The sequence below is a fragment of the Typopeltis vanoorti genome, chromosome 23 (assembly GCF_054136105.1).
Source record: "Typopeltis vanoorti isolate ZY-2024b chromosome 23, IOZ_Tvanoo_1.0, whole genome shotgun sequence".
Classification (NCBI taxonomy): Eukaryota; Metazoa; Arthropoda; class Arachnida; order Uropygi; family Thelyphonidae; genus Typopeltis; species Typopeltis vanoorti.
The window spans coordinates 97,037,314-97,064,542 of NC_143571.1; the positions used below are offsets into that span (position 1 = coordinate 97,037,314).

Here is a 27,229-nt window from a genome sequence, read left to right on the forward strand (position 1 = left end):
CATACACAACTCTCTGATACCTATCAGACAGCCAATCCTGAATCCAGTTGACCAATCTGAGACTTTTAAACTGTTGAGAGGTGGTTGCAGGGTTGACACTGGGGAGTTCTTTCGCTTGGTTGAACAGCAGGAAGGAGTGATGACAAGAGGCCATCCCTGGAAGTTACAAAAGGAAACTGTGAGCAAGAGGGTGAGGAGTGGTTTCTTTGCGTGGAGGGTGGTTGAACCGTGCAATGCATTGCCTGATGGAGTGGTGAGAGCGAGAACGGTCAATGAGTTTAAGGAGTGGTATGATAGACTTTGTGTTTCTTAGGGGGGGGGGGGGATCTCCCCTCGATGAGTCTTGACAGACTTTATGTTCTTAGGAAGGACCTCCCACGATGAGTCTTTCGACTTCATGGAGGGCTGAATAATAATAATTTGTGATGCAAGAACTAGAGATCATCCCTGGAAATTGTACAAGTCATGTGAGTAAAGAGATGAAAAAGAGATTGTTTCCTGCTGGGTGATGGACAAATGAAATGCACTGCTGGAGTCGGTCGTGAGTACTCGAACACTGAATGTGTTCAAAGCAAGGTTTGATAATTATTGTGGTCTGTGAGTGTATAGTGTCCTGCAATGAGTTTTTTAAACTCAAGGGAGGCTTGGAAGTAATGCTAACTACTAATATGAAAAATTAAGAATTGGATATGCTCTTATTAGCAGAAAATCAAGATAACCTACAAATTTTACTAAATACATTCAGTAGTGCAGCAGAAAAGAAAAATATGAAGACAACAGAAAACACTAAAACAATGACAACTGCCAAAGAACCCATAAGATGCAAATTAGAAATTAAAGTTAAAATAACTGAACAAGCAGGGAAGAAAAAAATAGTTATGAACAGAAATAATCATGGCATCAAATAAATTGAAGCACAAGTACAAGCAATAAAAATTAGTAGAATGTCATCATCATCATCATCAAATTCCTGCCATGTACCCTCAAGGGGTGTACAGGATATGACAGTACTACATGAAAAAATTACATCATTACTAACTTCCTATCTACAATTTTCCTCCAAATCAGTCTGTTACTTGTCAAGACTCCAACATTATCAGATCTTATATTTCTATCGTCTAAGGCACTTTGTACAGTATCAATCCACCTATATCTTGGTCTTCCTCTGGGTCGTTTTCCTGCCAACCTGGCAGAGAACACTTGTTTTGCTAATCTTTCCTCTCCCATTCTATTTAAGTGACCATACCATCTGAGATTAGCTCTGCTAACGCATTCCTGGATGCTAACAATGTCAAGTTCTTTCCTAATATCCTCATTTTTAATATGATATTGCCATTGATGCCATCTGTTCACGCCTCTAATCTTTCTCAGGACTCTCATATCTGCGGTCTCTAGTCTTTGGTCAAGTGTTTTACTTCTGACCCAGCTCTCAGATCCATAAGTTAAAATTGGTTTGAACACAGTCTTGTATACAGCTAATTTAGTGTTCCAACTAATTTCTTTCTTATTCCATATGAATTTATTCAATTGACTTCCCACCATACCAGCTTTGCTGATTCTGTTATCTATTTCTATATTTAGTTTACCATCTTCAGTAAAAATTGTGCCTAAGTAGCTGAAATGTTTTACTTGTTCCACAGGTTCTCCATTCACAACACAGTTGACATTTTCAATGATTCTGCCTATTTTCATTGTCTTTGTCTTTTTATTGCTGACCTTCATACCATATCTATTACAACAGCTATTCAATTTAGCAGAGAATCTTGCAGACTTGTAGCGGATTTATTTAGAAGTATAACATCATCCGCATAAAGCAAAGAGCTGACATTAACATCTCCAATTTTAATGTCACATTAATACCACATTCCTTCATAATGTGATCCATATAGATAATGAATAACAGTGGGGATAATGTACATCCTTGTCTCACACCAGATTTAACATTAAACCATCTTCCTGTACTTCCTTCAATTCTAACTGCTGACTCACAACTCAAATAAAGACTAAGTATTGCTTGATATAATGCCCCATTGGCACCATATAACTGCAGCGTATTGAATAGCTTCTCTCTTGGCACCTTGTCATATGCCTTTTCCAAATCGACAAAACTTAAATACAGATCTTTGTTATATTCCCATGCTTTCTCGACTATTTGTCGTAAAGTGAAGATCTGATCCTGACAGCCTCTATTTGGCCTGAATCCAGCTTGTTCTTCACCAAGCTTTTCTTCCACAATTCTTCTCAACCGTTTCTCAAGTATACTTTCATAGATCTTGCCAGGAGCACTCAGTAGGGAAATACCTCTGTAATTCTCACATGCAGTTTTATTTCCCTTTTTATATATGGGTACTATGAGAGCTCTACTCCAATCATCGGGAATTCGTCCCTCTGTCCAGGCTTTCTGAACTATGCAGTGCAGCCACTGTAAGACTCTTATACCACCATACTTCAGCATTTCTGGTCGAATATCATCTACTCCTGCTGCCTTTCCACATTTCAAGCCTTTGATGGCTTTTTCTACTTCAAGTATGGATATGTATTCCTGACTGCATGCCTGGTCAGTGTTTTTTATCACTGTGCTCTCATCACTGCTTGTTTCATTTAGCAGTTTTTCAAAGTAATTACTCCATACTTCAAGAATATCTTTTTCTCCTGTTTTCATTTCACCTTTATCATCTCTAATTCCTCTTACAGCACTCTTTCCTCCATTCCTAAGCTTCTTCAACAACCTCCAGAATATTTTGCCACCTTCTTGATATTTATTTTCTATATTCTTGCCAAAGTCCTCCCATGACTTTTGTTTAGCTAGTTTTACACACTGTTTAGCTTTCTTACATTTGTCTCTGTATTCTGTAAGAGTAAAAGCTGACTTATTTGCCAGGAACTTTTGATATGCTTTCTTCTTTTCCTTCACTGCCTCTTTAACTTCCTGTGTCCACCAGGGAGTTCTGATTTTTTTATCCTTGCACACAACCTCACCACATGCCTCTCTGGCAGAATCAATCAATGTTTCCTTCAGAGTTTGCCACTGAATCTCCAAGGTTTGATTCCTGTTCTCAAACTCTTTCATTTTCTTTTCAATAATATTTCTGTATTTTAGTCTACAGTTCACATCTGAGAGCTGCTCAACTTTTATTCGCTTTAAAACTTTCTTACATGTTATTCTTTTCAATATGAAATTCAATTTTATCCTGCTCAAGACTAAATAGTGATCACTTCCAATTTCAAATCCTCTGTACACTCTGGTGTCCTGCACCAGGGAGAAAACATCACTATCAACAATAACATAGTCAATGAGACTTTTCTTATTCCTAGCCTCTTCTCTCCATGTGAATTTGTGCACATTTTTATGTTGGAACATGGTGTTAGTAATAACCAGTCCATGTCCTGAGCAGAAATCCAACAGATATTTGCCATTATTATTAGCTTTGCTCTTTTCTCCAAATTTTCCCAAAATATTTTTGTATGTCTCACAATCATTTCCTACTCTACTATTTAGATCCCCAACAAGGACCAACTTTTCCTTTTTCATTGTGTCAGTTGCTTTTTCTAAAGCCTCAAAAAATTCCTCCACTTCTACCTTAGTAGAACCTTCTGTGGGACCATAGGCACAAATAAGTCTCATTGTCCAGTTCCCCATTCTCATATTTGCCCACATTACTCTACTTGAGACTGACTGCCATTCAAGAAGATTAGCCTCGTATTTTGTATTGAATACTGTGGCTACTCCTTCTTTTCCTTGATTGTCATTGCCTGAATATAACATTTTGTATTTATTGCTCAGAAAGATCTCACCAGTTTTTGTCTTTTTTGTTTCAGTCACCCCTATTATGTCGATCTGGTACTTATCTAATTCCTCAGCTAGCTCCATTTCTTTGCCATTCAGGCTTCTTACGTTGATAGTACCGATCTTTAACTCTGGTGATGTTGAGTTGGGGTTTGTTTTCAGATTTGTTCCAGTAGCTGACTTTTCGCTGTTCGCCCTGGTTCCCTGGCGAAAACAACGGGGGCCTTGTTTAACCGGGCGACGTCCCAGCCGGCATGAAATTTGGTCATGTTGTACCATCATTTTTTTTATTTTGGTTTAACCAATAAGAATACAATTTGGTCGGCTAAATCCCAAATTGCCAGCCCATCCTCGTTCGTTCAGTATCAAAGTAGATACCCAACAGGGTGCACCACGAGAAGGTGAGGATTGGACATTAGGTCAGAAGCCCTGGTCAGTTCTCCGCATTCCTTTAAAGGCTATGTGGAGGTCTCCTCTCAGTTATACAGGTTTGACCCTTAAGCACCCCCATGGGTGACTCCAGGGAGTGCTTAGACTCATCCTGGGAGGCCCTAAACATCATGTCCACACAACTATTCGACATGCTCACAGTATCTATCATACTTTGCCTTGAACTGATTCACTGTCATTGCACCCACAACCGACTCTGGCAGCTTATTCCACTCATTTACCACTCTAAAAGTAAAGATCCCAGCTCTAACACCCTTGTTAACCACACTCTTGCCCAGCTTCCATAGATGTCCCCTAGTTCTCCCACCACCAGTCCTGATCTCAAAAATATCCTCTGAATTAATCTTATAGAAACCCTTCAGCAATTTGATTGTCTCAATCATATCTCCCCTTTTCTGCCTATCAACCAATTTCTGCAACCCACAAATCTTCAACCTGTTCTCATAAGGTTCATTCCATAGATCTGCTATCATCTTGGTCACTCAGCTCTGGATCCTCTCCACCTCTTCCCCATCAAGAAGAAACCTAGGCGACCAAATCTGGGCACAGTAGTCGAGATGCAGTCTTATCAAGGCTCGGTACAGAGGAACAATAACTTGCTTGTCTCTGCTCGTCAAAGTATTTTTCAGCAGCCAAGTGATTTGATGAGTTGATTTAGCAACTTTTGCAATGTGCTCCCAAAACTTCATCTCCCTATCCACCAACACTCCCAAGTCCCTGGCCTCATCATTCTCCTGGAGTACAGTTCCACTAATGTGGTATACTGCAGCTAATCTTTTCTCCCCAAAATACATAACCTTACATTTTGTCACATTAAATTGACATCCGTTCTCCTTAGCCCAGAACTCTGCAAGATTCTAACATCTTCTGCATTCACTATTGCCCTACCCAACTTTGCATCATCAGCGAACAAATGAACCGTGCCTCTTAGATCCTTCCCTATATCGTTAATGAACAAATTAAACAGCAGTGGTCCAAGAACAGAACCCTGTGGCACACAACTAGTCACAGGCCGTCTTTTGGACTCTACTCCTGAATAAACTACTCTTTGATATCTCTCCATCAACCAACCACCTATCCACCTCACCAACCCTATATCCATTCCCTTATGTTGTAGTTTACGGATTAGTATTCCATGTGGTATCCTGTCAAACGCCTTAGCCAGGTCCAGCAGTATCACTGTACACCCATTTCCCTTATCCAGTTCAACCGTCACTGTGTTATAAAACTTGAGCAAGTTACTGAGGCACGATCTACCCTTCACAAAGACATGCTGTCCCGTACTGTATCTCATTTTCATCAATTCATTTCTGTATTTTTCCCTTGACTACTTTCTCCAAGACCTTGACAACAACTCCTGATATGCTGATCGGTCAGTAATTTGCAACAGTAGTCTTGGATCCTCCTTTATGCAGTGGAACTATTTTCCCCTCTTTCCACACCATCAGGACTAAACCAGATCTGAGACTCAGATTAAACAACATGGTCAAGGGCACTGATAATTCTTTAGCCTGTTCAAGTAAGACCCATGCCGGTATACAATCCAATCCCACAGATGTAGTCACATTAAGGTTCTGTAATAGACTATTCACCTCCACTTCATCACAATTCCCATATAAACTAATGGTTCCTTCATTCTTTCAGTGTCACCACCTGGATGATATACTCTTGCAAAGTGCTCACTCAGAAATTACACTATATCGACTGATTCAGTGACCTCCTTGCCATCAGTATTCCTTAAAATCATTCTGCTGTGTACAGATTTTTTTTTTGCTTGCAGCATATTTAAAGAACTGTTTAGGATTCTCTTTAGCTTGCTTAGCTAGTTTCCTTTCATAATCCGCTTTTGCTTTTCTCACCATGCTTGTTAGCCTTCTGGCTTGCGTTTTATACATTTCGTGTGCCTGCAGGTCACCTTTCTCTTTAAATTCCTTCCACAGTTGTTTCTTTTTTTGCAGCTCAAGCTTAATGGTGTTATTCATCCATTTAACCCCTACTTGTTTTACTATTCGGACCCTAGGTATACAATCAGCCATAACCTCCTGTAAATGCTCCTTGATCACTTCCCATGCTCTATGGACATCCAGCCCTTGCAGTTTAACATGCCATGGCACTGAACCAAGCAATCTCCTAAGCTTGTCATACTTGCCAGCAAGGTAATTCCACATATACCCTGTCTTACTCGAAAATTCCACACCTTTAGCCTTGCTATATGGATGTCTCAACAGCCTCATCTTCCAGGTAAGAATAAAGGAGTAATCAGACTAGTACTAACATAAGCAACAGACACACATGTAGCAACTACAACAGTTAGATAAATCAATAATACTGTTGAGATGAAAACAATAAGAAAAACAAGTTGATATAGAAGAGATTTTTCATAGAATTACGATTAATTAAATTCCTAAACAGAATATAAGAAGGAGGAAACATCCCACAAGAATGGAAGACAGCAATAGTCATAAACATATTCAAAAAAGGAAACAGAAGAAACTACAGAGGAATATCCTTATTAAATATATGCTATAAAATATATCTAGATATAATTAAAAGTAAATTAATACCAGGGGCCGAAGAAATTATTGGAGAGCAATGTGGCTTTAGGAAAGGAAGATCCTGCACGGATCTTACATAGGCCATTGCTGGAAACTGTATAAGGAGGGTATGAACAGAGGAGTGAGGAGTAAGTACTTTTGCATGGAGAGTGGTTGGTTGAAAAGCAATAGGTAATACTGATGACATCAAAATTTTGCAGAATGATTTGGATAGATTAGGAGTCTGGGCAAAGGAGAATGGATTTCAGTTTAATGTGGCAAACTGTAAGGTTATGCATTTTGGGGTGAAAAGATTACCAGCTGTATACCCATTGATGGAACTGTGCTCCAGGAAATTGACAAAGCCAGAGACTTGGGAGTTTAGTGGATAGGGAGTGAAAGTTTAGGAAACACACACAGCAAAAGTGGCTAAAGCAGTTCATCAGATCATTTGGTTACTGAAGAATACTTTGATAAGCAGAGATAAGCAGATTATTGTTCCTCTTTATCAAGTCTTGATAAGACCCCATCTTGACTTCTGCGAGCAGATCTGGGTGCCAGGGTTTCTTGGTAAGATTTCTTACGAAGAAATTTTTTGCATACCTATAATTAGAGGTATCAGTAATTAACATTACCGACCAGAGCCCATGTGGAGACAAGCTGATTCTGCTACGTTTTGGCTTGCCATTGTATGGGTGAATGTATTGAGCTCGGGAGGGGGGGGGGGAGATTTCCTGGCCTGTCCAATCTCTCCTTAAAAATTAAAAAAAAAAGTGGGTTTTGTGGATCACGTTGTACAAACCACAGATCCATTTTTCCATCGACTTTCTTCTGATAAACCCCACCCTCTGCGAGATTGCTTGGATCAGTGCCGTGGCATGTAAAACTGCAAGTGTTGGATGAATTTTCCCACGGGGCAATCTCGGATATACTGGGAGCATTTGTTGTTGAGGTCGGTTGGAGGGCGAGGTTGGGAATTCCTGGTAATAACAGAAGGAGGGTTGCACTTGCCAAGGAAGTTTGCTCGGGTAGGGAGTCTGAGCAGCACTCAATTCACAATGACAGCGTGTAACAGAGGTATTTGAGAATGCCAGATCATTGGGTTTCTTGGTGATGAGGAGGAAGTGGAGAGGATCCAGAAGCGAGTAACCAAGATGGTAACAGGTCTATGGAATGAACCTTATGAGAACAGGTTGAAGACTTGTGGGTTACAGAAACTGGTTGATAGGTGGAAAAGGGGTGATATGATTGAGACATACAAATTACTGACGGGTTTTTACAAGATTAATTCAGAGGAAATTTTGCACAAATGTTGGATAGTTCTTGACATGATGCTTAGGGGTTCTCTTGGTGAATCTAAGGCTCCTTGAGTTCCTGTAATAATAATAATAATAATAATAAAACTGACCCACTCCTCCTTCAGAGCAAGGATAAGGCACTGATTGTTTCTGGAGGAGAATTTTGAGCAGCAAAACGTGTTCTATGGGATTGGCATCCAAGGAGCATGCTGGCCACTGGATTTGATTAATATCCTCGGTCTCCAGAAGTATCTCCGCTGCTCATGTATGATGCAGCAGCGTGGAAAGGGTCCAGAGAAGATTCACAAAGGTAGTCAGTGGTCTTTGGAATGTGGAGTATGAGAACAGATTGGGAGAATGTCAGTTGCCGTGCCTCACTGAATAGGAGGAAGAGAGGGATAGGATTGAGACATATAAGCTGGTCAGGGGTTGTTATCAGGTTGACATGGAAGAGATTTTTCATAGAATGGTAGAGTGGAATAGAACAAAAGGCCATTGCTGGAAACTGTATAAGGAGGTTATGAACAGAGGAGTGAGGAGTAGGTACTTTGCATGGAGAGTGGTTGGTGAGTGGAATGCATTGCCTGAGTGTGTTGTGGGTGTAGACACACTGAATCAGTTTAAGGCACGGTTGGATGAGCATTGTGTGCAATAGTGCATACCTCCCACGATGAGTCTCTGACTACATGGAGGTCAAATGTTGATAATAATAATAATAATAAAAATGAATTCTTTACCTGCAGCATGATGGAACAATCAAGCATGACGTTTTTGACAAAAGTTACAATTTCTTAAGGGTGTAATTAAGGAATTAATGTACATTGCTTAAAGAAAACTATGGAGAGACATTTCTGTATGGAATATGTCCACCCCAAACTGTAATACAGCTTTCACATCATAACATGCTTAGCACCAAGTAATTCAGGAGTTCTTGAGTCAAACTGGTCCACTCCTTCTTCAGAGCATAGATAAGGCCTTGCTTGTTTCTGCTGGGGAATTTCAAGCAGCAATGTGTTTCCTTATTGTATGCCAAACATGTTCAATGGGATTGAGATCCGAGGTATGTGCTGGCCACTCGATTCGATTAATATCCTTGGTCTCCAGAAGTATCTCCACTGTTCATGTACAATGTGGTGTAGCACTGTCATACATAAAAATGATTCTTTGCATAGAGCATAATGGAATAATCAAACATGACATTGAAGAACTTCGTTACAATATCGTTAACCAGTTGTAGCCCCCCTTTTCCAGCATTTGTAGTTCAGTGCAACCATTAAGCATAACGCCACCCTACAACATGATCCCAGAGCCATACGTATCACTTTCAAGAACATTCTCGCAATGGTAAGCAGTAATCCTTTTACGCCAGATCAAGTTTTATATAGAATAGGAGGAAAGACTAAAACGACTCTCCTCTGTAAAGAGCATATTAGCCCATTGGTGTCTTGTCCGATTTTTATGGATACAACACATGAAAACGTGTTCTGTGATTAGCTGTGGATAAAGGAATACAAACTATAGGACTTCGGGCATAAAGGCCTACTTTGCAGATGTCTTGCCACAGTTTGTCGAGATATCCGCATACCTGTGCCTGAATGGAGCTGAGTTGCAGGCTGACCTGCCATGGCATGTCGATTACGTTTTGCAGTTATAACCAAAAATCTGTCTTCATGCTCCATGGTAGAGCAAGGGTGACCTCTTAGCAAATGTCTGGAACACATTCCATTGGTTTGAAATGTTGCCCAGAGCCTGGATACAACGCTGTGCGAGATTCCAAACTCTCTTGCAGTCTCAGTAATTCTGCAGCCTTCTTCAAGCTTTCCAATAATTCTTCCCCACATTAAATCATCTAGATGATGTCTTTGAGACATACAAGACATCCAAGTTTGCAACTTGATTCCTTCATGAAAAGAGCTTCCTTCACACACAATTCGCTTAATGCAACTTTTTATCCTGTTCAGTGCTAACACATGATCCCTTGCATACTATTCGAAAATCTGAATGTGTACCTGCTTTCTATTTGAAATCATCAGTTATACAAATTGCCACAAGCTGATTCAACTGAATTCATATGAATTCAACGGCCCCCTCAACAAAACTTACGACCCCTTAGGGGCTGTAAGTTTTTTGAGGGGGCGGTGAAATAATGAAAACAAATTTTAAATGTTTTAAGACTAAGTAGTTTTTTTTTTAATCTTAAAAGAAACGCATTTAATTTTTATTATTTATTTCTTTTTTGTTGTTTTTTATACTTTAATGGAAAAAAATCACACATTGGTGTTGGTTCACAAATTTTGTTTCCTGTGTATTTCGGCACTTAATGAATATTAGTAAATATATAGTAAATATATGCTTATTCATATACGTTTCATTTCAAAGGTATTGATAAGAAGCACAAAAAAGCTTACAAACGCAAAATCTTGAATATAAATTGTATTGACTATAAATACAATAAATATTATTATAATATATGTCTACATGTATTACAATTTTTTTTTCGACGGGGAGCCGTGAAATATTTTAATTTTTCCAAAGGAGGCCTTTACATCCATAAGTTTGGGAAGCACTGTATTATAAGACCAGTGGTACTACTCTACAGAATTTTACAGATCATATCTGAAGGTTTTGAAAACACTGCTGCTTGGGGCAGAACTCACTACTACCAGGCACATCCCTGAGGTCACAGATGAGGAAAACCCTAACAGAACTGTTTCAAATAAAGATTAAGCTGTGGATCACATATCCTATGGAAAGAACTTCTGCAATCCTATCACTGATAGGGTTGCACAATGAATCTTATGCTATATCAAATTTAACACAATAATCAGAGCCATGTTCAGGACTCAGAGGGTTCTGTTTGAGAAGTATATTGAAGTCTCCAGTACAAGGCAGGATAACTGTGGATAAGAGATATAGAAGACATGGGATTAATCTCATCAATGCAATGTTCTCTTGATACTATCTATACAGAAAGCGGGAGAGATGGGTAGGTATAATGTGACATTCTGGATGTTACAGAGACTAGATGGAATGGCAGACATTTCAAAAGGAAGAAAGGCATGGTTTTTAAGGAGCATGCTAGTTTACTTGGGGGTGGGGGAAAAGCACTGTGGGGTGCTGAAGAAAAGTTCACACAAGATCCCTTCTTGGTTATAAGCCATAAATGAGAGGATAATTTTATTAAAGTACATCATACCAATGTATCAGTCATGTAGTTTATGGATCCCACAGAGACAGGCCTAATGAACAGTGAGGAGTTTTATGAAAACCAATAGACTTTTTTGGACTGCTTTGTAGTGGAGATGTACATTCTATCAGACTTGGGTGCAAAAGTGGGAAAGAGTACGAGTTTATTCTTGAATATGCCAGGTCTAAGGAAATGTAATCCAAAAGTCTTGGAAATTGTTCATGCTAACAGATTAGTATCATCAATACTTACTCCCAGAAGCAACCTCAACATTCCTATAGTTGGACACCAACATCAATATGTCAAGGAAATTATTCTGCTAAAAATGTGATGAGCCAAAATTCCAAAGAATATTCAGGTTATTTTGTAAGCTTATGCATAAGTACAAGTGGATGTAATCAAGGCAAGAATGGAGCAGTACTAATGGAAGAGCAGAAGACCTGAAACAGAAGGAAAGACTATGAAGAACTGAGGGAGAGGGAATTTGGATGGGATCCCTCACAGGATAATCTTCAGTCTGCTTAGACATTAATTTGAAAGAACTATTAAAGAAACTTAAGTTCCCAGTGTAGATGGAATCCAGGAGGAGTTAATTAAGACCACAGGGGAAGGAGGAATAATAAGTTTTTGGTACACTGATAAGGATATGGGAGTATGGCCTACAGATTGAAAGTCAGTATTCATACTGCTACACATGAAGGAAGATGTGAAGGATTGTAAGAACTATTAGTTTAACCTCCCTCTCTCTCATTCAAGCAAGATTTTCCAAATAGGATTGAGGCCAAAGTCAAAGCTGAGATATTGAAGAACAGGCAGATTTCAGTTCAGGAAAGGAATGAGTCTAGAGATCAGATCCTTTACCTTAGATAGTTCGTTGAGAAATACAAAGTTCAGACTTCCTTTGGTACTGGACTTCATAGACTTACCAAAAGCTTTTGACTGTTCAGTCATTTCTGTGGAGAAATGACTGTGGAAGAATGACACTGTTAGCTGAAAATGGAAGTAAAGAAACTGATGCAGAACACATAACATAGTTGCATAATGATCACTTTATTGGTGTATTTCATTCTAGAAAAGAGGGTTTTATTACTAGAGGAATGAGGAGGATTCAAGGTTTAGAGTACTAAGTTCTCTGGATGTAAATGGAACTGGATGGGATTTCACTATGTATTTTAAGAGAATATCCTAAGGAAATAACAGTTTGTTGACTGTTTTTCGATAAGAGTCTGGTTTTGAGAAAGTAGCCCAAGGAGTGGAAGGAGAATGACATTGTCCCATTGCATAAGTCATGACAGAATGGAAGTGTCAAACTATAGGCCAGTTTGTATTTCTTCTGTAGTTAACACTTTGGAGAAATTAGTGATGTATCGTATACAGCATTGGACAGATGAGGGTCATATTATATGATCAGGCATGGATATGTTAAGGAGCACTCTTGTTTTGGTAATCTAACTGCCTTTTACAATAAAGAAACAAGAGTGGTTCTGAGGGAAAGGCATATGTTGCATTTTTTTTTCTTTTTTTTTGAATTTTACTAATGCATTTGACAGGATGCCACATGATAACCTAATATTTAAGTTCCAGAATATAGGCAGGGATATCAGGTTAGTTAAATGGGTTAGAGATTGGTTGTCTGATAAATATCAGAGATTGTGTACCAAGAAGTAGAAGGTTACAAGTGAGGTCCCTCAGGGTTCAGTATTAGGATCCATATTGAACTTTTATATCAATGATATCATCAATGGACTGCAAGGAAATATTCATTTTTTGCAGATGATGTGAAGCTGGAAAGGATTGTTAGTAATAGTGACAATGTGGTAGCCCTTCAGTGGGATTTGAATAAGCTGGACAGATGGGCAAATGAATTGGGTTAGTTTAATGCAACTAAATGTAAGCTCTTGAAGTTTAGAATCCATCAATGGGAAACTGCATACTCTGTTAGAGGTGGCAAGAGACCTTGGGGTGATCACTGATAGAAACTTGAAGCATAGGGGACATATCGCAAATGCAGTCAAAGTAACCAAGAGGGAATTTCTGCAATACAGAGAAGGATGGTAACCAGCAGAAATATGCAATGTTAGCTATGAGGATAGATTAAGGACATGAAGACTGCAGAGCTTGATCAACAGAAGGAGAGGTAGTTACAAGGTTGACACAGGAGAGCACTTTCATATGATAGATCAAGAGGAAGAAGCAAGGACAAGGGACTATTAGAAATGAAAAGGGTAAGGAGAGAGTAGCTAATTTACATAGAGGGTGGTTGGCAGTGGAATGCATTGCCTGATAGCGTAGTGAGCGCAGGAACAGATAGACTATATTGTTTTAGATGGGCCTTTCATGATGAGTTATGACTTCGTGGAGGCACTGAATAATAATCAAGCATTAATAGGCATTGTATAATTCATAATTTATTGTGACATCGACAGTTATAAATTATTATTATCATCATCCCAAGACCCCCATACAGTCAAACTCATCTAGGAGGTCCTTTTGTTATACACAGCTCATCATACCATGCTTTAAACACATTCAAATTCACTGCCGACACCACACTCTCAAGGCAAGGCATTCCAATGATTCACAACTCTGCATGCAAAAAACCTGCTTCTCACTCCCTTGTTCACATCCTCCTTATACAGCTTCCAGGGATGACTTCTTGTTCACCCATGATCTCCCACCATTTTATGAAAAACCTCTTGAACATTGATCTTATAACACCCCTTACCAACTTGTATGGCGCTATCATATCACCCCACCTCCTTCTATCCACTAGACTCTGTAAATTGGATCTTCTCAACCTTCCCTAATATTCAACATTCCAGAGATCAGAAACTACCTTAGTCAATCACTCTGGACCATTTCCAACATCTCTTCATCCTTTTGAAAGCTAGGTAACTAAATCTGTGCACAGTGGTCCATAAGTGGCATAAGCAAAGCCTTATAAAATGGAAGAAGAATCTCCTTACTTCTACAAGTCAGTGTCTCGGAATCATTCCCAGAATCTGTTGTGTTGTCCTCACAATTTTGGCATTATGTCCTCTAAATTTCAGATTCTTATCCACTATCACCCCAAGAGCTCTTATTTCCTCCACTTCCAACAATATATCCCCACCAAGCATAAATTCTACATCTCATCTTTGTTTTCCAAATTTAAAACCTTACATTTTGCAATACTGAACTGGTATACCCACTCACAGACCCATTCACTCAATCTATTCAAGACTTCTTGTAAGGAAAGAACATCTGCTCTATTTCTCATAGTTTGTCCCAACTTTGCATCATCTGCAAACAACTGAATATCCCCATCCTAAACTTCCCCAATATCATTAACATACAGGTTAAATAGCAATAGCCCTAAAACAGATTCCTCAAGTACAAAACTAATCTAGGATTTTTTTTTTTACTTCATTAGCTAACTTCTGCTCGTAGTGAACGTTTGCTACCCTTAACAATCAAGTCACCCTCCTTGCCTGTTCACTGTAATTCTCATGGAATTGATTATTACCACTCCTGTTATATTACTTCCATAATACCTTTTCCCTCTATATCACATGTTTAATCTCGTCATTCATCCATTTCACAACTACCTTATTTAACCTTCTGACCCTTCGAATACATTTAGACATTTCTTCTATCAAATAGTTCTTGAATATCATCCAAGCAGCACTGATCTCCTTTCAAGGAAACTCTTCATTCCATGTTACACATGCAAGTTGTTTCCTGAACTTCATTATCACCAGCCTTATAGTTCCACATATACCCTTTCCTAAAAGCAGTTCTCACATGGCTAGCAATCACCAAGGTAATCAATTCAGGTCACTCTCGCCAACTGGAGGAAGATTTGACACCTCATTTATAATAGCATCTTCTGATGAGATGATCAAATCCAAGACCTATCCTCAGGTGCCTTCTGTTACATACTGCCTCAGGTAGTTGTCACTCAAAAACTCATTTTCTTTACTTTCAGTTGCTATCTTATCTTCCCAGTCTATACTGCCATAATGAAAATCACCCATAATGATCACCCTTTTCTTATTTACTTGGCTAATTTGATTATACATTTCAATGTCACTACATCTTATTAAACAGGGTTGACACTGGGGAGTTCTTTTGCTTCATTGAACAGCGAGAAGGAGTCATGACAAGGGGCCATCCCTGGAAGTTACGAAAGGAAACTGTGACAAAGAGGGTGAGGAGTGGTTTCTTTGCATGGAGGGTGGTTGAACCATGGAATGCATTGCCTGATGGTGTGGTGAGAGCGAGAACAGTCAATGCATTTAAAGAGTGGTATGATAGACTTTGTGTTTCCTAGGAGGGACCTCTCTCAATGATTCTTGATAGACTTGTGTCTTAGAAAGAACCTCTCACGATGAGTCTTTTCACTCCATGGAGGCCTGAATAATAATAATAAAATAATAATAAGTGGGTGCTTAAGGGTCAAAGCTGTATAACTGAGAGGAGACCTCCACATAGCCTTTAAAGGAATGCAAAGAACCGACCAGGGCTTCTAAACTAATGTCCAATCCTCACCTTCTCGTGGTGCACCCTGTTGGGTATCTACTTGGATACTGAACGAACGAGGATGGGCTGGCAATTTGGGATTTAGCCGACCAAATTGTATTCTTATTGGTTAAACCAAAATAAAAAAAATGATGGTACGACATAACAAAATTTCAGGCCGGCTGGGGCGTCGCCCAGTTAAACAAGGCCCCCGTTGTTTTTGCCAGGGAATCAGGGCGAACAGCGAAAAGTCAGCTACTGGAACAAATCTGAAAACAAACCACTAACTCAACATCACCAGAGTTAAAGATCGGTACTATCAACATAAGAAGCCTGAATGGCAAAGAAATGGAGCTAGCTGAGGAATTAGATAAGTATCAGATCGACATAATAGGGGTGACTGAAACAAAAAAGACAAAAACTGGTGAGATCTTTCTGAGCAATAAATACAAAATGTTATATTCAGGCAATGACAATCAAGGAAAAGAAGGGGTGGCCATAGTATTCAACACAAAATATGAGGCTAATCTTCTTGAATGGCAGTCAGTCTCAAGTAGAGTAATGTGGGCAAATATGAGAATGGGGAACTGGACAATGAGACTTATCTGTGCCTATGGTCCCACAGAAGGTTCTACTAAGGTAGAAGTGGAGGAATTTTTTGAGGCTTTAGAAAAAGCAACTGACACAATGAAAAAGGAAAAGTTGGTCCTTGTTGGGGATCTAAATAGCAGAGTACGAAATGATTGTGAGACATACAAAAATATTTTGGGAAAATTTGGAGAAAAGAGCAAAGCTAATAATAATGGCAAATATCTGTTGGATTTCTGCTCAGGACACAGACTGGTTATTACTAACTCCATGTTCCAACATAAAAATGTGCACAAATTCACATGGAGAGAAGAGGCAAGGAATAAGAAAAGTCTCATTGACTATGTTATTGTTGATAGTGGTTTTCTCCCTGGTGCAGGACACCAGAGTGTACAGAGGATTTGAAATTGGAAGTGATCACTATTTAGTCTTGAGCAGGATAAAATTGAATTTCATATTATTATTATTCAGGGCTCCATGGAATCAAAAGACTCATCGTGGGAGGTCCTTCCTAAGAACATAAAGTCTGTCAAGACTCATCGAGGGGAGGTCCCCCTAAGAAACACAAAGTCTATCATACCACTCTTTAAACTCATTGACCGTTCTCACTCCCACCACTCCATCAGGCAATGCATTCCACGGTTCAACCAACCTCCACGCAAAGAAACCACTCCTCACCCTCTTGCTCACAGTTTCCTTTTGTAACTTCCAGGGATGGCCTCTTGTCATCACTCCTTCCTGCTGATCAACCAAGCGAAAGAACTCTCCAGTGTCAACCCTGTAACCACCTCTCAACAGTTTAAGTCTCAATCATATCACCTCTCTTTCTTCTATTCACCAAACTCTGCAGTCCACATTCCCTCAGCCAATCCTCATAACTATCCTTGTACAGTCCTGAAACCATCTTTGTCATCTGTCTTTGTATCCTTTCCACAGTTAATTTATCTCCTTCAAATCCTGTGGAACCAAATCTGAGAACAATAGTCCAAGTGTGGTCTGATCAGAGACTTATACAACAGAATGATAACCCTCTTATCTCTGCAGGTCAGTGTCCTTCTCATAATTGCAGCAATCCTCTGTGTTACCTTTACCACCTTTGCAATATGTCCGTTAAACTTCAAGTTTCTATCAATCATCAACCCCAGATCTCTTGTCTCCCCTACTTCCTCCAGTATAACTCCTCCCATAGAGTATGCAGCATCCCATTGATGTTTCGCAAACCTCAAGACCTTACATTTTGCTGCATTAAACCAAACCCCAATTCATTTGCCCATCTATCTAGTTAATTTAAATCCTCTTGCAGGGCTACCACATCTGCACTATTACTAATAATCTTTCCCAGCTTCGCATCATCCGCAAACAACTGAATATCCCCTTGCAATCCAGTGGCAATGTCATTGATATAAAGGTTAAACAATATAGGTCCTAGTACTGAGCCCTGTGGGACCCCACTTGTAACCCTCTGCCTCCTTGAAACTGCTCCACCATACACACAATTCTCTGATACCTATCAGACAGCCAATCCTGAATCCAGTTGACCAATCTGACATCCAGCCCCATGTGCTGCAACTTAAATATCACCTATTCATGTGGCACCCTGTCAAATTCTTGTCGAGAGGCTTATACGCTGGTTAAACATGATAACTAATAATTAAGGAATTGACAATGTACACTAAAAATATAAATTAAATAAACTTTAATATATACTTTCCGATATTTCAGCAAACGTCACGTTACCATCATCTTGGGAACTTAATACAAAGACACGTGCACACAAGTACTACATAACAGCAAATGAGAACCGAAGGTAGGAAGCTAACGTTTTCCTAAAGTCCTGATGGTGCCCCCAAGCGGGCTATATTGGTAGTTCTTGGCCTTTGGGCTGAAGTTCTTCTGATAAATGTTTCCCAAATTTGGAGCAGTCTCATGCATCCAAATTTGTTGAGGTTTGGCATGTTCCTAAGGGCTGAGGCTGATTCCATGAATAGTCTTTCATATTTGAACTTGCTGCGGTGTATCACTGTGGCTTTCTTCCATCTTCTGTGGCGAGTATCCAGAGCATGGTCTGCAAGCCCAGAGTGGCTGTACTGGTGAAATCAGATGTAATCCTTGTGTTCTGAGATTCTGATATTTGCTGTCCTGCCTGTTTGGCCAAAGTAGGTGGCCCAAGAAGATGGCAGCGTGACGTTTGCCGAAATATCAGAAAGTATACATCAAAGTTTATTTAATTTATATTTTTAGTGTACGCTGTCAATTCCTTAATTATTAATTATCACCCTGTCAAATGCCTTCGCTAAGTCTAAGAAAATTTGCAGTATATGCCTTTCCCTCATCTACTGCTCTTGTAACTTTATTATAAAAGGCTAGCATATTGCTAAAACAAGAGCGCCCTTTCACAAATCCATGTTGAATCTCACAGATAACATTACCCTGATCTGCCCAATGCTGTATACGGTCCTTGACTACTTTCTCCAAGATCTTAACTACTTATGACACACACAGACTGGCCTATAATTAGACACTTCCAGTCTGTTACCACTCTTATGCAATGGCACTATCTTACCTTCCTTTCATCCCCTGGGCACCTTTGCCAAAGCCAGACTTTCATTGAAAAGCCACGTTAAAGGCACCTTTCAGTTCCCTAGCACATTCTCTCAAAACTCGGGGTGAAATACCATCCAGTCCCACAGCTTTACTGACATCCAAGTACTCAGTATCTAAAACAGACTCTCCTCCTGTACTTCTAAACCTCAAACCAGCCCTATCCCTCTAGCATTAAAACCGACTCCTCTAGGATGAAATACTCGAATAAAGTGTTCATTGAACAATTCCACTATGTCCTCTGCATCAGTCACTCTATTCCCATTTTTATCCCACAATATCATTCTTCACAGTCATTTCTCCTCCTACTGGCCACATAGCTAAAAAAATTCCCTAGGATTTTCTTTGGATCTTAGGGCCAATCTCCTCTCATATTCCAGTTTCGCTTTCCTTACCACACTAGTCACTCTTCTGGCCTGTGTCTTATATTCTTCACGCATCTTCTCTTCACCTGTCTCCTTATATCTCTTCCATAGCCTCTTTTTCGCATGCAATTCCTGTTTAATATTGTTTGTCATCCACTTTACTCCAAATTGTGTCCTCTTCTTCACTCGTGGTATATAACTTACCATTGCTGCTAACAAATATTCTTTCACAATTTCCCACGCACTAATGATATCCTGGCCTTCCAATTCCTCCCTGCATGAAAGACTATTGTAATCACCTGCCTTAATTCCACATAAGTTCCCGTCTCTTTGATACTCCTGCATGTCTATTCATTTTCCAAGTCAAAACCAAATGGTTACTCTCTCCAACTGGTGGGAGAGATATCAACTCAGTTATTATCAACTCTTCTGATGCTATAACCAAATCCAAAACTCTTGAACCTATTGTTCCCTCTACATGTTGCCTAAGACATTTGTCCCTCAAGAATTCTAGAAATTCCATTCCCCTATTGCTACATGCATCTTCCTCTCTCCAGTTTATACTATTGCAGTTAAAATCTCCCATAACAATCATTCTTCTTGCACTTGCCAAACTTAGCTGTCTAAACATCTCCTGGTCCCCATCCTCTGTGCTCCTGGGTCCGTAGCAACACCCCACTAAATATCCTGTCTTGCCTACCTCTACCTCATACCATACGCTCTCAAAATCATTTGTCTCACTTCCTTCCAAAGTCTCCACTCTTAGAGGACATAGGTCATCACTTATCATAAGCAGTACCCCACCACCATGCTTTCCCCTCCTAAATATTGAAAAGAATAACATGTAAGAAAGTTTTAAAGCAAATAAAAGTTGAGCAGCTCTCAGATGTGAACTATAGACTAAAATACACAAAGATTATTGAAGAAAAAATGAAATAGTTTGAGAACAGGAATCAAACCTTGGAGATTCGGTGGCAAACTCTGAAGAAAACATTGATTGATTCTGCCAGAGAGGCATGTGGTGAGGTTGTCTGCAAGGATAAAAAAATCATAACTCCCTGGTGGATACAGGAAGTTAAAGAGGCAGTGAAGGAAAAGAAGAAAGCATATCAAAAGTTCCTGTCAAATAAGTCAGCTTGTGCTCTTAGAGAATACAGACACAAATGCAAGAATGCTAAAAACTGTGTAAAACTAGCTAAACAAAAGTCATGGGAGGACTTTGGCAAGAATATAGAAAATAAATATCAAGAAGGTGGCAAAATATTCTGGAGGTTGTTGAAGAAGCTTAGGAATGGAGGAAAGAGTGCTGTAAAAGGAGTTGATAAAGGTTACATGAAAACAGGAGAAAAAAATATCCTTGAAGTATGGAGTAGTTACTTTGAAAAACTGCTAAATGAAACAAGCAGTGATGACAGCACAGTGGTAAAAAACACTGACGAGGCATGCAGTCAGGAATACATATCCATACTTGAAGTAGAAAAAGCCATGAAAGGCTTGAAATGTGGAAAGGCAGCAGGAGTAGATGACATTCGACCAGAAATGCTGATGCATGGTGGTATAAGAGTCTTACAGTAGCTGCACTGCATAGTTCAGAAAGCCTGGACAGAGGGACGAATTCCCGGTGATTGGAGTAGAGCTCTCATAGTACCCATATATAAAAAGGGAAATAAAACTGAAAGTGAGAATTACAGAAGTATTTCCCTACTGAATGTTCCTGGCAAGATCTATGCAAGTATACTTGAGAAATGGTTGAGAATAATTGTGGAAGAAAAGCTTGGTGAAGAACAAGCTGGATTCAGGCCAAATAGAGGCTGTCAGGATCAGATCTTCACTTTACGACAAATAGTCGAGAAAGCATGGGAATATAACAGAGACCTGTATTTAAGTTTTGTCGATTTGGAAAAGGCATATGACAAGGTGCCAAGAAAGAAGCTATTCAATACGCTACAGTTATATGGTGTCAATGGGGCATTATATCAAGCAATACTTAGTCTTTATTTGAGTTGTAAGTCAGTAGTTAGAATTGAAGGAAGTACAGGAAGATGGTTTAATGTTAAATCTGGTGTGAGACAAGGATGTACATTATCCCCTCTGTTATTCATTATCTATATGGATCACATTATGAAGGAAAGTGGTATTAAACACGATATCAAAATTGGAGATGTTAATGTCAGCTCTTTGCTTCATGCGGATGATGTTATACTTCTAAATAAATCTGCTACAAGTCTGCAAGATTCTCTGACTAAATTGAATAGCTGTTATAATAGATATGGTATGAAGGTCAGCAATAAAAAGACAAAGACAATGAAATTAGGCAGAATCATTGAAAATGTCAACTGTGTTGTGAATGGAGAACCTCTGGAACAAGTAAAACATTTCAGCTACTTAGGCACGATTCTTAGTGAAGATGGTAAATTAAATATAGAAATAGACAACAGAATCAGCAAAGCTGGTATGGTGGGAAGTCAATTGAATAAATTCATATGGAATAAGAGAGAAATTAGTCAGAACACTAAATTAGCTGTATACAAGACAGTGTTCAAACCAGTTTTAACTTATGGATCTGAGAGCTGGGTCAGAAGTAAAACACTTCACCAAAGACTTGAGACCACAGATATGAGAGTCCTGAGAAAGATTATAGGCGCGAACAGATGGCATCAATGGCAATATCATATTAAATACGAGGATATTAGGAAAGAACTTGACATTGTCAACATCCAGGAATGCGTTAGCAGAGCTAATCTCAAGTGGTATGGTCACTTAAACAGAATGGGCGAAAAAAAATGAGCAAAACAAGTGTTCTCTGCCAGGTTGGCAGCAAAACGACCTAGAGGAAGACCAAGATATAGGTGGATTGGTACGGTACAAAGTGCCTTAGACGATAGAAATATAAGATCTGATAATGTTGGAGTCTTGACAAGTAACAAACTGATTTGGAGGAAAATTGTAGATAGGAAATTAGTAATGATGTAATTTTTTTCATGTAGTGCTATCATATCCTGTACACCCCTTGAGGGTACATGGCAGGAATTTGATGATGATGATGATGATGATGAAATAATAATAATAATAAAAATCCACATTTCCAGGGGAAGATTTAACAAGTATGTTTTAAAATGAACTTCTGAATTCATGTGCCTCCAAAGGTATTGGCAGACTCAACTAAAAAACCCAAAGTTATTTTATATGGGTATCTGCATGGAGTCAAAAGACTCTTCATGAGAGAGTAATAGTAAACATTATTAGCACAATACTTATGATACCTCTCCTTGAACTAATTCTCTATAAGGGACCACCTCCAGCAATCTATTACACTCATTCACCACTCTTCAAGCAAAAAAACCTAGTCTGCACATCCTTACTAATAACATTTTTACATTTGTAAGACTCTTATTAAACAATGCTCCAATTCCCTGGAACATTCCCTTAAGTACGTGGTAATATTTCATCAAATTCTATCGCCTTATTGACATCAAGTTTCTTTGCTCAAATACCTCCTGCTCACTCACAATTAAGCCATCCTCTGCTATGTCCTGTACACTTAAGTGCCTCATGATTCCACCCTGATGAGGATGAAACACCCTTATAAATTGATCACTGAATACCTCAAAAATCTCTTCTGCAGCACTTACCATACTACCACTTTCATCCATTAACATCTAACCATGATCATTCTTCCTTCTACTTGCCACATATCTAAGAAACTCTCTAGGGTTTTTCTTCACTTGATTTGTCAATTTCTGCTGATACTGTGCTTTTGTTTTCCTTACTGAGTCACTCTCCTGGCTTGCTCTTTATACTCTTCATGTGACTGATTATTACCATTATTCTTCCTGTACCATCTCCAAAGTAGATTCTTCTTCCAGATTTCATGCTTAAGTCCCCTCATTCATCCATCTCACACCTACTTTATTCAGCCTTTTGGCCTTCAGAATACATTCACACATTGATGCTGTTATGCATTTCTTTGTCAGTTCCTTACCACTCAACTCCTCATTTTATGCTATAGCTCAAAGCTATCTCCTAAGCTTGTCATAATCACCAGCCTTATAATTCTACATGTACTCTTTCCTCACAAAAGTCTATTTATGGCTAGCCACAACCCAGGTAATCACTTCAGGACCACTCTCACCAACTGGAGGAAAATGTGAAACACCACTCACTTGACAGCTCCCACTGATGAGACCTCAATAAAGGTTGAAACCAGTATGGGTAGCGACTCTTCCTATTATGCATAGCATTTTACACATCCGAAAGGGTATGTGCTTTGCATTATGGGATACATAGCACCTTTTGGCTACTTGTATATGAGATATATGACTTCTGAATGACATCCTCTGATGAAATGATCATATCTAAAACTCTTGATCCTTGCATGCCTTCCTTTACATGCTGCCTGAGATAGTTATCCCTCAAGAAATTCATTTTCCTTATTCCCAAATGCTCTCTCTTCATTCCAATCTATATGACCATAATTAAAATCACCCATAATAATAACCCTTCCTTTGTTCACTAATCCAAGTTGTTTATACATTTCCTCATCATCACCACCCTCCACATTCCCTAGCCTACAGTAACATCCAACTAAATGTAGCAACATTCAACTAAATATGTCTTCCTGTCAACCTCCATGTTACACCACACTGCCTCACAACCATTGCTGCTATTTCTCTCTTTCATGTCAACCTTATGTGGACATAATACCACTAAAATCATCAGCAACACCCTCACCCTTCTTGTCCTTTCTATCCATTTTTTTGCATATGTTTTGCATATCTGGTTATAAGAAACAGAAGAAGTGAATAACTGTCTCAAGACTCTGGAATGTTGAATACCAGATTGTGACAATGTATTCTGCAAGGCTTGACAGATAGGAAGTGATGTTTGAGGCAAATAAGTTTATGCATATAACTATAGGGAAAATATTGCAGAGAATAGGAATATGTCATGAGAAAATCAGAGGTCATCCACAGAAGACATTATAAAGATGATAATGAGAATAAAAAAAAGTGATATGTAAATTATTTGCATGGTGAGCATGCTAAACGTGTTCAAGATAAGGTCAACATATATTGTCTGAAGAATAAGTTTGGCCAAATGTGAGCCATGTCATTCCATGGAAGCCTAGAAATAATACTAAATATATGTCAATCACTTTTGCAATAGAGGATAGACCAGGGGAATAAATTCAAAATGGACCACGAATCCATTATTTATTTTATAACTTTTTATATAGAAATGACAATTTAAAAAAAAATAAAAAAAAATGGTTATTTAAGCCCATATGTCAACCCACCAGGAAATTCCTGATAGTTTGCTGCACCAGTCCCTCAAACAAACCAATCAATATCACGAACTCATTACCATTATTTCTGATACTCTTTGCATTAGTATACAAACATAATGAAACTAAGCCCCCCCCCCCCCCATTAGCTCCACTGGTATCAGTGCTCTCTCATGGGAATTAGTCTATATCCTTAGTCTCACTAAATATATATATTGCATTTAAATTTATAAACTCATCATCTGCTATAATTTAAGAAATCAATTTTAATAGATTTTTGAAGATGCATAATTATTTAAGCAGTCTTTTCAAGACTTGCATCTAAATATGGCAGGCAGATACAGTGCAGTTAAGTCATATTTAATTAGTATTATTATTATGTGACAGTTCCAAGGAATCCAGAAACTCAGCAAGGGAGGACACCTGTTCTACAACTGTATCCACCACTCAATCCATCAACTACAACAAACTGCAACTACACTAACATCATCTACCACCCCCGACAACCAATCGCATTTTCACAAACCATCACAAACATCCATGCCCACAGTGGGATTCAAATTCACAGCCTTTGGGCTGGACAGCAGATACACTAACCACTCAGCCAACTGGGTTGGCAAAAATTCTGTGCCCCAGATGAGGATCACTTATGAACTGCAGATTCTGAGACTGATGCCCTGCCTACTGCACTACTGAGGCACTGCAAAAAAAAGTGATAAAACCCTTTACCTCCATATGAGACCAGCTAACTTACCTTTAGTCGAAAGAGACCAGATAAAGGTTCTCACCTCATGGACAGGAAATGAACCCAGGCCTTTCTGACCAAGGGGATTCATTTATACCAACTAAGCTAAAGAGGCTCTTAATGGCGATGAAAGATACTAAAAATGAATATTTTATTTCCTGTGTTATTTATTATTCTAGCTTGATATCTTAAATAACGACAAGCGGTAATTATCCCAGCTGACAATGCGAAAATAAAATAAATATACATAAACCAGCTGTTCCCCCCATAAAGATTGCGGGGGGGGGGGGAATAAAACTGGAATAAAATGATAGTCAGCTGAAAAATATTCAAAATTATGACTGAAGGAAACGTTCATAACTTATAAGTCGTCGTAAGAAATAATGAATACAGACGCTTTTAATTTCATCCCTATTTTTCGATACTAACCAATCCATTTCTTAATACGGAGTTTTTCAACTCCTAAAATTTAACGTCACAGGCACAACTGAAGAAATGTCTTAATCGTCCAGCAAATGACCGTTTGCCTATATCAGGCACTTTCAGGTTCCGCCCCATTTCATATTACACTTGCAAAAGCACATAAAAGTATTTCATAACGTTTTAATATAACGAAAATCATCTACCTCACTTAAATGTCATCTGATTAAAGCTCTTGTCTACGCCGATTAACCATGAAAATTACATATGAACATGCAAACTTAACGATGTTTAAGTCAAACGACCCGGTATAATAAAATATCCTACTTAAAAATAACATGAAGCGTAGTGCAGCTGAAATATAAATTTTACTATTAACACAATTATTTAAACATTCGATCGAGCAATGAAATCGGTTGTCATTTAAAAATAATAATAATAATAATTACTAAAAAGAAAAAAAAATCTAATAGTTCCATCTCACCAGCTGGTATCATCAATGCCGTCCGCCATTATTATTAAACGGCGTGATGTACTTTACTTGTACATTACTAATAAAATGTGATATTATGTTATTTACAATCTATTACACTAGTCATCAAAGCATTTTTGTACTCAAACATTATCAGATTAATTACATATACTGTATTAGTATGTCACTTCCATCTGATTCTGAAGATAATGTTTCTATCAGAATAGGGGTTTCAATTTTCGAAATAAAAATTCGAAAGAGAAATAGCTTATAGGAGAAAAGAAAAAGAATTTCTTGTGTTCCAGGAGTTTCTTCCATCACAGTTGGTGATGTAAGAAGCTCTTGGGCAAAATGGACTGGATTTTGTGATAACGTTGGATATTGTTAACAATATATCAAAATTCCACCAGTTGATCATGTAGTCCTGACCAGGGAAGTACGAAGGCATGCAGAGGCATCCGGAGTAAAATGATACATATGGAACTATAGGGTAGGAGATTATGGAAAACTCAGAAAACAGCTGGAAGGAGTTCTATGGGAAAAAGAACTTAAGGAAAAGAGATTAAAGTGGCATGGATCATAGTTAATGAGTATTTGATGATGACAATAACAGACTGTGTCCCTAAATCAAAAAGGATTAAAAAAGGGGTGTTAAATGGATGAATAGGGAAATAAAGCAGGAATTGCAGAAGAAGAGAAAATTATGGAGAAAATATAAACTTCCAAGATGTGAACAATTGCATGAATTCTGTAAAGTGCGGGCAAGAAGATTGATAAGTATAACAAGAAAGGCGAAATTAGAGTATTATTATTATTATTATTATTATTATTATTATTATTATTATTATTATTATTATTATTATTATTACGGGCAACTCCAGGGAGTCATTGGACTCATCGAGGGAGGCCCCAAATCATATTCATCACAACTATTTGACATTCATACAGTATCTATCATATTTCGCCTTAAACTCATTCACTGTCACAGCATCCACCAC

The 27,229-nt window shown here is 38.6% G+C and overlaps 1 protein-coding gene across 2 annotated transcripts in view; it reads right to left on the reverse strand.

The window, feature by feature from the left end:
• The window catches only part of TBC1D23 (TBC1 domain family member 23), a 417,318-nt gene extending 391,028 nt beyond the window's left edge, over window positions 1-26,290 (reverse strand). The window contains exon 1 of one of the 2 annotated variants that reach the window (XM_090412602.1): window positions 26,244-26,290. In XM_090412602.1, the coding sequence (XP_090268728.1) occupies window positions 26,244-26,272 (29 nt within the window). In that variant the 5' untranslated portion in view covers window positions 26,273-26,290. Of the gene's footprint in view, window positions 1-25,965; window positions 26,029-26,243 lie in introns of those variants that run through there. The other variant, XM_090412603.1, reaches the window with a different exon arrangement.
• Window positions 26,291-27,229: the final 939 nt, after the last annotated feature.